Source organism: Rasamsonia byssochlamydoides, assembly GCF_041956645.1.
Source record: "Rasamsonia byssochlamydoides strain NRRL 3658 unplaced genomic scaffold VTN77scaffold_55, whole genome shotgun sequence".
In the NCBI taxonomy this organism is placed as follows: Eukaryota; Fungi; Ascomycota; class Eurotiomycetes; order Eurotiales; family Trichocomaceae; genus Rasamsonia; species Rasamsonia byssochlamydoides.
The window spans coordinates 47404-62778 of record NW_027192438.1 but is presented as its reverse complement, the minus strand read 5'-3'; the positions used below and the strand labels follow the sequence as shown (position 1 = coordinate 62778).

Genomic DNA, 15375 nt, shown 5'->3' with positions numbered 1-15375 from the left:
TACTATACATTACTTATACCCAGGCTATAGAGAGGCTCCCATTATCTCCCCTTGCTAAAATAAGCAAAAAACAACTTTCGCCTCCTGCCATTTGATAGACAATATTTTTTATTTATCATAATATCTTGTTGCTCATTCTATAATTAAAATGAGCTATACTAGTTTCCTTTCTTACTGTATAGCACCCACCATTAGTCCTGCTTCAACTATCTTATACAAATATAAACAGAAACAAAGTTATCTCCATCATTATTACTAAAAAAAAAAAGACAAGGGCACACTTCGCTCCAGGAAAAGTTGGAAGTAAGGAGAGGGCCATCTTCACGATGGCAGTATGACAGTAGGAAAAGTGGACTCAGAGTTATGTAGTTAAGTCTTTTTTTTCTTTCTCTCTCTCATGCAAAAGGTTTGAACGTTCTTCTCAAAAGTCCATCCATCCGTCTCATCTTTTTCGATTCAAAGAAGAAAGAAGAAAGGGACAGACAGACAGACTCGGTGGTACGTATGTTCTCAGTCAGACTCAGTCGGTGCGAGGCATGGTTATATTTTATTTATTGAGACGAGTTTGAACGTTCGTCACTAGAATAAAACTTAAACTCATCACGGTCCAACTCTCTGCTCTCTGGAGGAGAGGAGGGGAGGATTCGAGAAGAAGAGCTATGACCTAAACCTTATGTACTGTACTTACCTAGGTAACCTTACTCACCTACACCTACCAAGTTATGTACAGCACATACGGAGTACATATGGAAAGTACGGGGTATTAAGGCAGCAATTGATTGGGTCCACTAGCACATGCAGGTATACATCATCTATCCTACCTAATCTTTCGGCATCGTGTTACCACACCTGGGTACATCTACTTCTACTGTACTGTATCCTTGCAATTCCCTTTCTATTGTCATGTCAATGTCAATAACACATGATTGATGCATATGCATACTTGCCTAACAAGGGTAACTGCATACATAATTTCTCCAGTTACAACACGGAAAAGAGTGTGATAGTCTATGAAAGAAGTAAGTACTGTATATGTTTCCCAGAACGTAACTTGGCTATGCCCGACATAAGTAGAGAAGTACTACTCATGAGGTTAGTACTCCGTACTCTACTCCGTACCTACTCCGTACAGTACTACCTTGTACAGTACAATCAACCTGAACAGACTCGGTCACGGCATACTCCCGACTCCATAGAGAGGGTTCTTCCAGTTTACAGTAATAATAACAGTTGTTTAGTTCCTCCGTTTAGTTCCTCCGCATCGGGATTTTCGGAGAGATATCAGCCCGATCCAGATCGCTCAGATCGCGCACTAGACCTGATTGGGACAAGATCCGATCTGTCGGGGAGATTTTATTATTCCTGCAGGTTCAACGTCATTCGCTCAACGGTTGTACAGAGTACTCCGTCCTCGTATTGAATTACATTGGCGCCTCCAACCCAATCAAATCATCGTGATTGATAGCGTGCTGCAACGGACGGACGTACTTTCGTTTCTTTCGTATCGATTAATCCTTCCGAGATGGGATGGGTGATGGTCGGGATGGATTCATCATGTCTCCTTCGGGGACTGGATAAGAGAGATAAAGATTGCTTTGGATGATGGTGTATCAGGGATTGTTATCACCATCAGAAACAAACGGAATCAGTCAAGCTCAAGTCTAACAACGACACAAGTTTGACGGTATCACTACAACGGACAAGACTAAATCTACAGTACAATCTCAATACGACCAGGAGTCCTTCCTGCCTTCCTAAGAAAGGAGATTGGGTTTCTTCGAAGATACCAGCAAAACGAAAACACAAACACAAATACAAATACAAACAAGTGTCTACGCATCGCTCAAAAAAGAGAGAGAGAGAGAGAAACACCGCTGGAACAGACATTGCAACAACGAGCAAGGAACCACAGAAGAACAACAGCAGCGCAGTCAAAGCCATCTCAAAAACCATGTCTTCTCCTTCTCCTTCCACTTCTCCAGTCGGCAATCCTACAATCGCCTTCTTCGGCGCCACCGGCGGCTGTGCAAACGCTTGTCTCGCCCACACCCTGAGAGCAGGCTACTCCGCAGTCGCCCTAGCGCGGACGCCCTCAAAGCTGAGAAACATGCTGCAGCAGCAAGACGGGATTACGGAAGAGATGCTCGCTACGCAACTGCGTATTGTGCAGGGGGACGCGACGGATGTTGTGGCTGTGAAGAGGACCATTTTAGCCGGTGACGGGAAACTTGTCCGGACGATCGTCTCAGGGATAGGGGCAAGGCCTTCTTTTAAGAGGCAGAGCAAGTGCTCCATCATCCCGTGCCTGACGCTCGACAACCCGCAGATAACAGAGCAGGGAATGACGGCTCTGGTAGCTGCGCTGCGGGAGATCTACGTTGAAGAAAAAGACAGCGACAGCAACAGCAACACTCACGACAAACCACTACTAGCAACCATCTCATCAACAGGCCTCACCAAGCCGCACGAACCCAGAGACGTGCCCTTCCTCATGCGAGGGATGTACCGCATCCTGCTAGCCATCCCTCACGCAGACAAGCGCAAGATGGAGGCTCTCATCGAGGCCAACGCGGATGTTTTCGGTGGGTACGTCATCGTGCGGCCTACCCTGCTGACGGGCGACGGGAAGATCAAGATCACTCCCGGCAAGGGCAAGGAGGAGGATCAGGGATGGCGGAAGCTGAAAGTCGGGACAGTCGACAAGCCTGCGGTTGGGTACACGATTGATCGGGCGGATGTTGGGCGGTGGATTTTCGAGGAGGTTGTCAGGGCTGGGGGGAAGAGGTGGATTGGGGAGAAGGTTACGTTGGCATGAGAAGGGTCTTCTTCGATGTTGAGTCCATGTGGGAAGTATGTACATACATTACGGTATATGATGCTTTATACCAGTTGCTATCAGTTGCTGTTGATAGGATAGACATTCTCTAGGTCCTTTTTCCTTTTGTTTTCTTTTTTGATCACTCCCTTGTTTATGGCTGATTTGATATCCCCACTGCTATCGTTTATGCTGTCAAATTTCACACCCATCTAAATTTCTATACATGGCAGCCATCAATACGCGTCGGTTATCTTGCCCAACCTAATTATTAATTCCTATCTTCTCTCTCTCTCTCTCTCTCTTTCTATATTCACCATTCTATCTAGATGCAAACCGCAAACTCGCTTGCTGTGCGAGTGCAAGTGTGAGGACATATGTATGGCGACACTCCGGGGGTTGAAAACACTATGTATAAAAAAAAAATGGCGATACTCCGGGGGTTGAAAACACTATGTATAAAAAAAAAAACTCCAAACCCAGGAGGTTTTTTTAACAGGGCTATTTTTAATAACATGCATATTCGAGAGAAGGGGGAAAACAGGGACGAAGAAAAAAAAAGCGCAATAAAATGCATATCCTGACTGAAAGGAAAAAAAAAACAGCTGACCAATTCCGCATCATCCGGGCAAAAAAAAAAAGCAGAAAAAAAAGTTCAAATCGCCGTCCACGCTGAAAAAAACTCTGAAAAAAAAAAAGGTAACACTGTACAGAATGGTTGATAAAACCAGACTACGGCTTTTTCTTGATATGGCGCCCACCGTTTTCCGAACCGCCACTGGCGCCATCGTCTCCCTCCAGGATCCTCAACAACCGGCGCAATGAGAAGCCACCGCTGCTGAGGTAGATAGCCACTAGCCAGGCGGCAAGGATATTAGCGAGATGGTGTAGAAGGTAGGCGTATGACACGCCATAAATGGCAGAATACGCGGCGAGGAAGAAGAGAAGGATGTACGTGACATGTTTAAATCTGTAGATGTCAGCAACTGTGTCATGCCTGTCATCCCGCTAGACGTACCGTGAAAGGACTCTCGGAATCATCAGACCACTCGTCATGGTCTCGACAAGAAGGAGAAATGGCATTATAGATAAAACATTGTGGTGCGACGAAAATGGCGTCAACCAGTGCACGGTCAGGTTGTGCACCCAAACCGCCAGAACAAGAATATTAATCGGAAGGACCCACAGCATGAGGGAGAGGATGGAGTGAGCGTAGTTGAAGAAGCTCGAATGTGCGGCCAGTCTCTGCAGGTAGTCAGTAACCGAAAATGCAAAGAACAGTACAAGAAGCAAAAAAAAAAAAGGTGGAAAATACCGTCTCCTTGACATGCCACTGCGCTCGGACGCAAGTTGCGATCTGGACGATACACGCAACCATATATGCGAACTGATACGGAATGACAGTAGCTACCAGCAGGAGGAGGATAGCCGTGTTGATGATCCTCCGTCTAGGCGTCGGGACCGAAAAGATTGGCGGGTTCCTGAACGCGTAAGCATGAAATAGTTAGACATCGTTGTGGTTAGATGGCTGCAACAAGCTTACCCCCTATCGTCTCGTCGAATGTAGCCCGTCCTGGTCCGAAACAGCCCGTAGCAGAAGGAAAACACAGACAGGATGGTCAGACTGACATAGTGGACGAGGACGCACACCCCCACACTGATCAGACCAAAGAGCGGGACCAGAAACCAGAAAAAAGCATCCTGTGCGCCTAGCAGCAGGTCGTTTTTCGTGAAATCAATCACCGTCTCCGTGGCATTGGTCCGCCAGTGGAACGGGTCGTCGCTCGGAGGGAGTCGTCTCGACGATGCAAGCGACGAGGCGAAGAGCGACAGCGCAAGCAGCAACAACGGGAACGAGGACCGCAGGCACAGATTCAGACCTTCCATGAACGTGATGAAGTAGCCGGTCTCGTCGTACACCTTGAACTGCTTTCGCAGAACGAGCGCAATGACCAGAAGAGGAAACGCCGCGAAAACCGTTCGATACCGCATCACCAGCTCCCCAAGGCTGTTGGGAATATCCACCGTCAACGACAGATCCACACCGGAGCCGCAGGTCGGATCGGACCAAAGTTGGAACGAGACTCCGCCGTAAGTGGCCTGCTCACGCAGCGGCGGCGGCATAAAGGGCGCGACGCCGTGCAGATTCACGTTTACGTCCTTGATGTTGACGAAGAATTTCGATTCATGCGGCTCCGGCATCGACTGCCGCAAGAGTGGAGAGAAGAGCGCAGGATGTTCCTGGCATCCTTGGGTCCGCACTGAAAGTTTGTACGCAAGCAGGCTGGAATGCAGAGACGGGATTTTCACTTCAGTGAGCATGGGACGGTTGGCAGGGAGCTTCATATGGAGACCAGCACTCAGAAGACGACCCAAGCCGACTCGAGTAGGAATCACCGCATCCGAGCTGTCAGAGAATTCGGCAATGACCCATCCGCCGCTGGGCGAGTCAGCCTTGTCCACCACAGCCACAAATTGGTGTTCGGCAAGATCCTCCAGATCATACTGGAGGTACGAGAACGGACGAACCCGGTCGAAAGGATGCTTCGACGAGGGCGTGGACGCCGGGAGACGGATGCCGTCGTCGGCGGCATTTTTGCATGCCAGCCGCGTCGAACCCGAGCCGCCTCGGGAGAGGTCCATATTCATGGAGAACAGGGCCGTCGTATGGCCTGCTTGTAGAGGGAACACGCTGCAGAAAAGGACCTCCAAATTGCCATTGCCGTTGGGTGGATCGAATGGCTGATCAGTGAGGAGAGTGAACTTCTTTCCCGGCACGCCCTGGGGTGGAATGGGAAGAAGATGCGCCTCAGGCTCCTTGTGATTTCCGAGTCCTCGAAGGACCAGTCTTTCGCCTTGGGCCAAGATCGTGTTCGTATTTGCTTCCAGAGTGAGAAGTGTATGGGGCTCTTTCTGAGGGAGTGTTCTCTCCGCGACAGGCTCCAAGCCAGTGAGATACCATTTCTTGAAAATGCGCATCCTTTCCGCTCGAGGCCGTGTCTGACTCGGCCGCCGCACGTCAACAATGTCAAACAGAGACTTGATGATCACTTTGCGGAACTGATCACACCAGGTGATCGAGAGGTGGTCCATGCCGATCCAGACGTCTGGGATGGTCGAAGTAAACACCGTGAAGCCGTGTGTCTCGGGAACAAGCGACGCGAGACTGGCGTAATCGGACGCGACAATGGTGTCCCGTGCTCCGCCTGCAATCGAGATCAGCGTGACATGCCACAGAGGATTGTTGTTGGCCCACTCCTGCGAGTAGGCCGCCCTCCAGTAGTCGTTGATCTGCTTGTAGGTGTGCACGACGTCCGAGTCAAAAGACACGGGAGGCTTAGCGTGCGGCGCAGACATGGTGATGATCGTATTGACCGAATTGGCTTGATAGTTGGCCATGGTCAGCGCCGTGCGCGCAACAATGCCGCCCATCGAGTGTCCGATCAAAATCACCGAGCTCGGGTCGGGAAGGTTCGGGTCTCGTCGTGACCGGCGCGGGTCGTGGTATAGCGACAGAATATATGCCAGTGCTTCGTTGACGTACTCTGCCTGGTCCAGGAGGGTCTGGCCATGGAACGCTGCCATGTCCTCATTGAAGTCGATCATGAAGAAATCCAAACTGCGCGTGCCCGCCTTCAGGCGCTCTTGATCATGTTGGACCACCTCCCGATAATGCCTCGAGGCTTCTGCGGCCAAGGATCGGACCTGCTTGTAGCTGCCGGCGTTTCCGGGGAGGAAGAGGACTGGAGCACCGTTGAGCTGGAAAAGTAATTAGTAGTGTGAACGGAGTGAACAGACGCAGGAGCAATAATCCACTCCAGAGCGCAATCAGACATACCCCGATATTTTCTTGCGTGTAGGGATCAACGCCCTCTTCCCGGTAGAGAAAGAGATTATACTTGCTGGCAAATCGCGTGTGCTCCGCGTCGAACTCGACCATGCGGATGTACGTAGGACTCATGACCGGGACATCACAACCATCGGCGCCGACGGGGCGGTGGACGAAGGCATGCAAGATGAAGAGAAGGAAGACCAGGCCGGAGACAGCTACTGACAGGGTCAGGAGCGAGCATGACCACGGACTGCGGAAGCGGGATTGTCGACTGCGCAAGGTCTCTGGCGAACCCTCGAAGGAGAGCTGCCGAGACCCCAATGGGATCATGGTGGTCGTTGGTTTTGTCGCGGAGGAGGTGGAGGAGGAGGTGGAAGAGGACGAGGGGTTCCTGAAGGCGCTGGAATTCCTCGATCGCGGCGTGGAGGAATGGGGATCTGGTCGGAGGTCGACACAGGCGGCGGGCGCGGCTATCGGCGACCGCAATGCTTCGGCGAGGTCGTGGGCGCTGGCTCCATGGCCATCATCCGTCGAGACGCGCGAGACCAAGGGATCTTCAGCCTCGTCCTGGACCGAAAAGCCGGACGAGCGCCTGTGCATTTGAAGCGGCGGGGAGAGCAGTCATCCAGCACCGCACCACGGTCGAACGGTCGAACGGTCGAACGGTCGAACTTGGTTGAGCGGAATCTGACGGGGAGGCAGCTCAGCTTGATCTCGACGCGCTGTATGAAGGAAGTATCTATCCTATGGAGGTTCGAATCGTGGTGGAAGGAGAGGTGGGAGACAGGAGACGGCGGCGATTGGATCGGATTGGTGGCTGAAGCTTCAAACTTCTCCTTTGACTTCCCCAACAGATAACTCGAACACGCGAGCAGTCGCCGTGACGTGCGGGGAGCCGATTGGGGGGACACAGCGACAGAAATACTGAATGGCTCCAAAATTGAGACGAATCAATTGCCTTCCGGACTTGGACTGCTGAACTGCTCGTGGGCAGAATTGATGGTGATTGATTATAATCATTCCCCCAATCGACCTCGCGGACTGTCACTTCCGGAACGGGATGGCCCGGCTGACTAACACAGCACAATACTTCTATCACCATATTATAAAACTCCCAGATAGAACAAGTTTGTCCTCCATACCAAATAGATAGAAGTTTTTAATTGAAATTATCCATTCCTGAGCAATGAATCTATCACAGGAGAATACCAGGTTCAAGAAAGGCACTTGACAGGACTATACTTAAAGACGACGGTGAGAGAAGATCAGAATCTGAGAACATAGGCTGATTTTATATACAACAGTAAGTCCAAATCCTGAGGGGGTCGATATGATTCCGTCCCCTTCGTTGACTCTGACGAAGTCAATGAATCAAAAGAAGTATCTGAGCCTGATTTCAAGAAAAAATACAAAAGAAAAAGATAAGAAAGACATTGCAAGGAGCCAGCTCAGCTCAATTCTGCTGTCCAGCATGGGCCTCCACAGCCTTCTTAGGCTTTATCTCCTGGAGGAGATCCCAGCACCAAAGAGTCCTTTGCTCCTTCGTGGTTGAGGACTTCGCGAGTATGGGCGGTGTTGTGGATGGAGTTGGACTCTTCTCTTCGATGGTGGCTCCCCAAATCGTCCACGGGAGTTTGGCATCCGGCTAGATTCCAGTCAGTTCGCGCTGGGAGATGCAGGGTCAGTGGAGCCATACATTACAATGGTCTGATGTAATGCTGCAGCCTGCATGAAGGTGTTCGAACTGAAGACCCCCCCCCCCCCCCCCCCCTGTGTACTCCGTACTCGAACGCCGTCAGCAATAGCCAGTTCCAGTGCTCCCCATGTCGGAGGGGGGTGGGTTCGGCATCATGTCCTGTGAAGGACCTCTTTTTTGGTTTGCTGCAGAGTCTCTTTTAACCAGACGAGGCGGTCCAGCTGCCATTCATATTAACACAATGTTCATGTCCTGAGATGATTTTTTTTAACCCTCTTCTTGAAAGACAATTCCTGGCCCTCGCCCTCCACAGCTTTCTTCAGAGCCATCTCCTCCATCACGGTCTAGAGCCGACTGACCTCCTCATCTTTAAGGAGGTCCTCCATCTCCTGCCATCTTTCAATCCGTCTCCTGGTTTGCTCTAGGGTCTCTTTTAGCCAGACAAGGCGGTTTTGAACTGTCATTTCATCTGCCAATCTCAGTTATCATGCTGCCAGTTACTTGGGAACGACGACAGGTTGTAGGTAGGTACATACCTTTTAAAGGACAATACCGATGTATTGCAGAGTTTTTAAAGTTGGTGCGATATTTTTTTTTAGCATCGCATCAAGCTTGGCTCTGAAAAAGGCCAGGGTTTGGAGACTATTTATTCTCTTGACTGAGAATATCTCTGCTTGATACCTGTATGCCGGAAGGGTCAGCTTAGTCTAGGCATAACTGATTAGCAGGAGCAAGGGATTCAAGGAGACGATGCAGGACAAATATTTCAAACGAGAATATATGTTTTGAAGACTGTCCAGAGAAGAAAGGAAGAAGAAGGAGCAGGCGAAGGGAAAGTGGACTGACTTGACTCGACTCACGAACTGCGTTCTCGAAAGTAGAAAATAGAGAATCGAAGACGACAAGCTGAAAAGAAGAATTGTAACTGTCTGATCAATCAAATCTGCTTAAACAAATCTCAAACGGAGCTGTTCCCCCCCCCCCCCCCCCCTCCCCTCCCGCACGAAGCTGTACAGGGGCGAGTAACGCAAGACTAGCTTCCTATCGTCATCGTCCTGATGAGCATGGATAATGACGCAGCCATGCTGGTGGCCCATGAAGGACACCATCAGAATCTGGTTAGAAACGGTGTTATTAGCACAGCAAAACAAAAGGACCAACTCTCTTAGAACGTCCACTGCCAGGAGATCGGCAGACATTTTCAGTGAAACTGGCTTATACGTATATATATATATATATATATATATTGTCGACGAAGACGATAAAACGATTGAATTTTAATTATGTCGACGGAAACAAGAGGATGACTGAATTTTGACTAGAACACTAAACCAACATGGTCCATCAGCTTCCATCTCCTTCCTTTGTGTCGGGTACTTGCTTGGTTCAGTGGACGGATGAGATCACTACCTAACCACCTGGGATTCCTAGACGCTGACATATACTCCGTGTATCGATCGCCAGAGCATTGGGCATCACTTCTACCCACGTAGGCAAATACCAGAAGGTGACGGTCCAGAGCTAAGTAAGCCACTTGTGGGTTCCGGGCGATTCATAGACTATTATTACCCCAGTTTTTCGCCCGCTCCATACTCTGTCTCTCCAGGTATAGTATATGCAGTGAGAAAATTCAGGGAATGGAATATTATGACTGCTATGATGGGGAAAAGTTGGGGGGGGGGGGGGGGGGGGGGTTATTGACCTGTATCAAGTGCGAAGAATTGGTATTATGTATTGGTCTAGTAAAGTAAGTCGGTCTAGGACAATACTTCCTACCGTAGTGTTTAGTTCAGATAAGCTGCCATAAAAAACAATAAAATATTCAGGCATCTCTTTGATAGGCCAGATCTTATCTCTGCCCAGTCCCCACGGAATGACAGGATGACCAGGCCGTCCCTCTTGGACGTACGATCATTGGAAGCAATCTTGCCCTAAATTCGACCGGCCGTATTACAGGCTGTGAGCTACCTACCTAGCTACTACCTACTGTTCTCCTATATACAGCTGGAGAACTGCAAACTGCAGTTCTCCATTCAATTCAATGGCATCGTGTTTACGATAGCCAGTCAATCGCCCTGCGTCTCCATCTGGTATATAAGCTGTCCTTCATTTCCTTTCCCTGTTCCTTGTTTGGATGGGAACACAATAGGAGGTTTGAATATATATAAGCAATGCATTAAACTTAAATCGGGAGATCATATGATGCTCCCAGCAGTATGTATAATGCGTCGTGACTGTCCTATCCCACAAGGCATTCCTATCAACAGGCAAGGATCGCTCCAATTAGATCTTAGCCTATTCTCAATCCCAAATATAGACAGATCGCAATCCATTTCAGTATCCAAAACTCATGGCGAGGGTGATGGGAAACAGCGAATTTCATCCACATCATGACTTTCCATTACAGCATAGAATCGTCCAAAAAAGCAGTCATAAACATTAGCCCCTTCTCCAGAAGGAGATCAGTCCAACATGATCCACGCAGCCGTCATCCTTGCTGCGTGCTAATCGCCTTCTCCGGGTCACTTTCATCTGCGCGGGCTGCCGCCCGTTGATGGGCGACCTCGGCCAAATCGGCGTCATGCTCGGCGTCAAACTGTCTCCCCAGCCGTTCCGGTCCAAGGAAGGTGACTATTATCGTATATGCATACACACAGCCCATGAAGATGCAGATGACCTTGCCGTACTGGTACCGATTCGGCACGGTCTTGGTGGGCGGCAGCGGAAAGCGCTCGCCGATGGTCGATTCAATGGTGGAACTGGCCGAGGAGACGAGATTACCGAGCTGGTATGCGGAACCGACCACGAACGTGCGGACGGGGCCAGGAGCCAGCTCCATCAAATGGATGGGAATGACTCCCCAGGCGCCTTGCACACAGAACTGTTCGAAGAAGGCGGCTGCCATGACCGAGGTCGACGAAACGTACGTGTATGGGTAGAGAAGAGCCCCACCGACAATGGAGATGACAATGATCGAAAAGCGTCGGCCAAAAATCTGGCTCGCCCACCCGCAGAGCGTGCCGCCCGCCATGGCGCCCAAATTAGCAACGACCTGCGTTACCGTCACGGCGTTGGAAGAGAAGTTGAATTCCGCCTCGAGGAGGGTTGGATAGAGATCCTGAGAGCCATGGGACTAATACGAGAAACCATTAGCTCGGAAGAATGGGTCTTGAAGGAGATGATGCAACTAACCATGAAGTTAAAGCCCGTCATCAAGAGGATCAGATAGATCAGCAGCAGCCAATGACGCTTGACGGCCACTTTGCCTTCGGACAGGAATGTCGAGGTGACATCTCCGGCCAACCCCTTGCGCACTTTCTCGCGGCTCTGATATGCCTTGGTCTCGGGCAAACAAAGACGGAAGATGATGAACAGCACGGGCGGGCAAGCTCCGAACCAGAAGAGGGGTCGCCAGCCATGCGGAGTGGTGTCGACCAGACCACGGGCAAACGCCGTGACCAACAGATACCCGAAGGCATAGCCTTGTTGAAGCATCCCGGACACGATCCCACGCGCTTCTTCCGGGCAGTCCTCCAGAGCCGTGGCCGCAATGTTACCGTACAGACCGCCCATGGCAATTCCAAACAGGGCGCGACAGGCCAAGAAGCCCTGATAGGTCTGCGCGAAACCCGTCCCCAGCTCCAGGACGATGAAAAGGAGGTTGTTGATGACGAACGGCCATTTTCGACCGTATCGATCTGACGCAATCCCAAAGATGATGGCACCGACGGAACGGAGCATCAGCACGAGGGTGATCCCCCATGTGATGTCGGAGTTTGATTTACCAAAGTATTTGGCCAGACTGGTGACGGAGATCGAGACGGAAAAGAAATCGAAGGAATCCCATGTCCAACCGAGGAAGGCGATCTGGAAGAGCAGGTCAGTACCGCAGGCGATCGCAAAGAGTCCGGGGACTGCCTACCAGGAAGAAGAGCCAGTTTTGTCGATTGAGCAACATCAACGCCTTGATGGGGTTGGGGGCACGGTTCATGGGAGGAACCAGAGTGGTGACGCGCGTGACGAGGTACCTGCCTATACTGATATGCTGCTGCTCTTCCTGCTCCGGAGAGCTGACCTCCTCCGCGTGAGGCTTCCCCTCCTGAGCCTCGGCCATTTTGAACCCTGTTCGTCGGACAAAGAACAACCCAAAGAGAGTCTCTAGAGACCCCGGATCAAGGTTCTTGATCAACACGGGGGAAGGGTGTTAGACAGGGAGCACAAAATTAGGGAAGTCGGTGCCACAGGGACGAGGAACGCAAAGCTAGGGAATGCGAAGTGACACGGGGATACCAGAGAATAAATGCTTAACAGCAGTCGAACAAAGCTCTGCTAAGCAGGGACCTCCGCTAAGCGACAACCCCGCTGCAGCACGGCCAGCGGTGTGTTCGAATTAGACGGGGACGAAGAGCTCGGGCAAGCTGGGGAATGATTAGCCGCCAGTTTGACTCGTTTAGCTCGGTGGGGGAGGAGAGTCCTGCCCAGTCCGGGAAGGCAGCACTGGCCGTTAGCAGCTTAGTAGCTTACTCAAAGAACCATGCAGTACGGAGACATCATCATCATTACTAATGCCTATTGATCTATCCCTTGAACAGTACTCCGTACGACTGCAGAGCCATTCAGACGTCATATGGTGGCACACTGCAGCTGGTGCTGTTGCCGTTGCTGCAGTTCCAGTCCGACGCCACGAGGAGCTGCCGCTGTCAGCCATGTGCGCATGGGCACGCCACACGAAACATCAAATCAAGTCTTGGAATCCTGTTCTTTGCATGGGAGAATTAGAAATCTACTCCGTAGAAGGACAAGGTACGTCGTGGCAGCAGCCAAGAGCCAAGCGCAAGAGACCTGCCTACCTGGGCCAAGCACGGTGAAGATGCGGGGAATCTGGGGAAGCACAGACGCAAGGCAGAAAATTCTCCCATTCTTCAAGCAACAATGATAATTTATAACCTCGACATGCACTCTAAACAAGGGTACTGGGCCTGGCTACTTACTCTTTCTCCCTCCTTTTTCTCTATCAGATACGAGATTCTGAGGTAGTTACCACTTCCTCACCCTGCGCTTCCCCGGCTTACCCACATTACCCGCAGCCGCCGATGACATGAACACACTAAATCCCCAGCCAGTCTCTGCACGTCATTACCTAATCTCCGGCACGTGACTGAAAATTCTCCGTTTAGCCGTGATCTCGATCAACCTGTCGGAGATTGACCGATTGGATTGCATCCCGACAAAATAATTCTTCCCATTGGACGACTCTACCGGTCATCGGTCGGCATTGACAGACATCAGAAAAGGAGTGTCTGTTCCGTTCATTCTCCGGAAAAGCACTTTGCCTGTTCACCTTGTCGGTGTGATGGCCATTTGACCGAAAAATGAATTGTGGAGTAACCGCCGTACAGAGGGCCTGCTAAGCTGTCCGATCTCGGGATGCTGCCAGATTTTACCAGATTTTCGGGATTAAGTTCCAAGGTTGTGCGTCTCCATTGCCGATAACTATCTAGTACCTTGCCGGAACCTGGAACTTGATTAAACTCCAAGGGGGTAAAAAAAAAAGGACAAAAAGTTCAACAATATTTGGTTGGTTCATTATTGTCTCCAATGTCAGGCATCCTTCATTGCATTCGATCCACACTCATGCGAGGTTGAGATGGTTTAAGCTGTTCGTCAAGGTGTTTACTGAGTTAGCAAAGAAGACGAGCAAAAACATTCAATTGATAAAACCGTGTCTGGAGGGAACAGAAAGGATGCTCTGTACCGATGCACTCGGGCAAGAAGTCTTCAGCTGCCCATGCTCGATAGTCATCTCCTTTTAGCGCAAGACGTCGTGCAGGAGATTTCATGTCCCGATCAACCACTGAACTTGTCGCTATTATTGACAGTAACATCCGGCCATCCATATAGAATCTGAGAAGATTGAACCTGCTAGTACTGCCCTAGGTATGTACACACACAGTGGTTCAAATATCGGGAAACTCATGGCCTGGGTTTGGCTTTTATGGTAGAACTTCATATCTTAACACTGTGGGATCGATCTCTTATGTCGACCTGCTTACACCATGAAAGACAGGAAAAAGATGTGATAATTATCTTGAAGCAAAGTACTTACACCTAGAAAACAGACAGGATGGAACAATTCTAGTAAGATAGAGACATACAATCCAGATGTACTTTATCTAATACAGCACTAGACGTTGCCAGTCTCATCCTGTAGCATGAGGTTTCGGGGAGCCCACCCAAAAAGTAGACAATAAAGACTACCAATCAATGCAAAAAAAAAATACAGTGAAGAGAATATCGTAAGGAATATGAGTAGGCAGCCCACCTGGAAAGTAGATGATAAGATCACTTATATATAGTAAGTAGGCCTGGGGGCCAAGAGTCCCAGGCATAGAACAGGTATTTTCTCTTCAAAGTTCAACCCAGTCGAGCGAAGCGAGACCTGTAAGGCTTGTTTTCCTCGAAGATCTTGATCCTATGACAGCAGATGACTTCGGCTTTCTTAGTGATGGCGGGGACGCAGGTGCCGGTTGGGGGTCCCGAGAGATCATTTCACTACACAAGAAGCCTTTCTCATATCTACCTTATATTCTGAATTTACCTCCTGGTAGTCAATAAGATATCCACTCTGATATCGGCTATCACCCTCGCTTAGCAGCAGGAATCTTAGAATCTCGGCGGCATGATGAGTCGGCCTATACCTAGACCTAGACCTAACCAGGCCTAGGGCTTAGGGTCTGGGGTTAGGGCTAGTGGAATAAAAAGAGAATCCCCTAGAGGATATATGAGCCGCAAAGCCTGTTTGGATATTGGAATCCGAGCGCAAATGCAGAAACCAGCCGCTTCCCAGATGGAATAGAGGAGGTATACGACAATGAATTAACATGGTCTTCATATGGCGAGTCTGACGACAGAAATTTGGTTACGCTTTCCACAGCAAGCGTAATCCCTTTTCTTCTTCCCTAACAGCTGATTGCGCAACTGTTTATGTATAGCTTTCTTCAATGCCGCGGGACTTTTCACGCCGAACTCGAC

General features: G+C 50.0%; 4 protein-coding genes across 4 annotated transcripts; 1 reads left to right on the top strand and 3 right to left on the bottom strand.

Annotated features, from left to right (window-relative positions):
• Window positions 1-1951: 1951 nt before the first annotated feature.
• On the top strand, window positions 1952-2815 carry VTN77DRAFT_6962 (uncharacterized protein; the record flags this gene model as incomplete). The annotated part of the gene is made up of 1 exon (XM_069423298.1): window positions 1952-2815. One exon carries the CDS (start codon window positions 1952-1954, stop codon window positions 2813-2815), a length of 864 nt encoding a protein of 287 aa, XP_069275719.1.
• A 732-nt stretch (window positions 2816-3547) lies between these two features.
• VTN77DRAFT_6961 (uncharacterized protein) lies at window positions 3548-7247 on the bottom strand (the record flags this gene model as incomplete). Its single annotated transcript, XM_069423297.1, has 5 exons — window positions 3548-3785; window positions 3834-4060; window positions 4131-4296; window positions 4359-6574; window positions 6654-7247. The coding sequence occupies 5 exons, from the start codon at window positions 7245-7247 to the stop codon at window positions 3548-3550; spliced, it is 3441 nt and encodes a 1146-aa protein (XP_069275718.1).
• Window positions 7248-8100: 853 nt separating this feature from the next.
• Window positions 8101-8378, bottom strand: VTN77DRAFT_6960 (uncharacterized protein; the record flags this gene model as incomplete). Its single annotated transcript, XM_069423296.1, has 2 exons — window positions 8101-8292; window positions 8349-8378. 2 exons carry the CDS (start codon window positions 8376-8378, stop codon window positions 8101-8103), a joined length of 222 nt encoding a protein of 73 aa, XP_069275717.1.
• Window positions 8379-10831: 2453 nt separating this feature from the next.
• On the bottom strand, window positions 10832-12457 carry VTN77DRAFT_6959 (uncharacterized protein; the record flags this gene model as incomplete). The annotated part of the gene is made up of 3 exons (XM_069423294.1): window positions 10832-11476; window positions 11536-12210; window positions 12266-12457. The coding sequence occupies 3 exons, from the start codon at window positions 12455-12457 to the stop codon at window positions 10832-10834; spliced, it is 1512 nt and encodes a 503-aa protein (XP_069275716.1).
• Window positions 12458-15375: the final 2918 nt, after the last annotated feature.